Raw genomic sequence first — 1,563 nt, forward strand, 5'->3', positions numbered from 1 at the left:
TCCAATGGTGCATCAGTTTAAAAGCATTTCAATTTGCTTCTTGTCAGTTCCTGGAGTCTGGTTTTCGCTAATGCCTTCAGTGTAGCTTGAGCCCCTTCAATACCATCGGTCCTTGATTACATGCTATCTCTTAAAATGATTGAATGCCAACCTATTGTGTTTGGTACAGTATCTCTGTGTATTCCATCTTCTTGGTTGCTCCTTATATTATTCAATATTGTACTCATAGAATTTCTCAGTATGGTAATCCAAGGCTTAATGAAAAAAAAAATTTTTAGTTCTTTCAACTTAAGAAATGCCAAGAGTTCTCTCAGCCAAAGATGCTAACTATTGGCACCACCCAGGGGCTCCCCATAGGGGATCATACCTTAGTTAAGGGTTTGGGTGGGCTTTTCCCAGGCGACTGCCGAAGATGGCGGAGGGGCAGGTCCTGGTGCTCGATGGCCGCGGCCATCTCCTGGGCCGGCTGGCGGCCATTGTGGCCAAGCAAGTGCTGCTGGGCCGCAAGGTGGTGGTGGTGCGCTGTGAGGGCATCAACATTTCAGGAAACTTCTACAGAAACAAGTTGAAGTACCTGGCTTTCCTCAGGAAGCGCATGAACACCAACCCCTCGCGTGGCCCCTACCACTTCCGGGCCCCAAGCCGCATCTTCTGGAGAACCGTGCGAGGCATGCTGCCCCACAAGACCAAGCGGGGCCAGGCTGCCCTGGACCGGCTCAAAGTGTTTGATGGGATCCCACCCCCCTATGACAAGAAAAAGCGGATGATGGTCCCTGCTGCCCTCAAGGTGGTGCAACTGAAGCCCACACGCAAGTTTGCTTACCTGGGCAGACTAGCCCATGAGGTGGGCTGGAAGTACCAGGCGGTGACAGCAACCCTGGAGGAGAAGAGGAAAGAGAAGGCCAAGATCCATTACAGGAAGAAGAAGCAGGTCATGAGACTGCGGAAACAGGCCGAGAAGAACTTGGAGACAAAGATCAACAAGTACACAGAGGTTCTAAAGACCCATGGACTCCTGGTCTGAGCCCAATAAAGACTTAGTCCTTCAAAAAAAAAAAAAAAGGGGGTTGGGTGGAAAGATACCATGTTTTCATCCTTTTATGTCGCCGACAATTGTAAAAATTACTATATAAGGAGGCATCATTGTATGAGTTCTTGAGGCAGAGGTGGGCCTGGACACTCTATTTTGCCTTTCTAAGCAGCCACCTCAACCTCATGCCCTTCAGGACAAAACGCTGCCAGTACATGCTGCCCATGGGCAAGGCTAGGCCAACTTCAGGTCCTCCTCGGACCAGCCTTAACTCCAAGGAGTGTTGCAGGATCTTAGTCCCCTGCCCCCTCCTCACCTCAACTTAATGAGCAAATAAGGAAAGAAAATTAAAGCAAAAAAAATTAAACAGCTTTAGCTCAGATCAATAGAATTCTATAACGCTCTGGGCTGTGGAATTGAGTGAGTCCAGAAGCAATCCCCTGCATGGTACATGTTAACTTGTAAGGAAAAATGTGCTCCTCTTGGCCCAGTACCTTCTCCTCCATTGTGACTGAGGGAGCAGGGAGCACAAA

General features: G+C 48.9%; 1 protein-coding gene across 1 annotated transcript; it reads left to right on the forward strand.

Moving 5' to 3' along the window:
• The first annotated feature begins 396 nt into the window (after positions 1-396).
• LOC142457823 (large ribosomal subunit protein uL13-like) lies at positions 397-1,062 on the forward strand. Its single transcript, XM_075558922.1, has one exon. The coding sequence runs from the start codon at positions 413-415 to the stop codon at positions 1,022-1,024; it is 612 nt and encodes a 203-aa protein (XP_075415037.1). The 5' UTR covers positions 397-412; the 3' UTR covers positions 1,025-1,062.
• Positions 1,063-1,563: the final 501 nt, after the last annotated feature.

This window comes from Tenrec ecaudatus, chromosome 10, assembly GCF_050624435.1.
Source record: "Tenrec ecaudatus isolate mTenEca1 chromosome 10, mTenEca1.hap1, whole genome shotgun sequence".
NCBI classification, from domain to species: domain Eukaryota; kingdom Metazoa; phylum Chordata; class Mammalia; order Afrosoricida; family Tenrecidae; genus Tenrec; species Tenrec ecaudatus.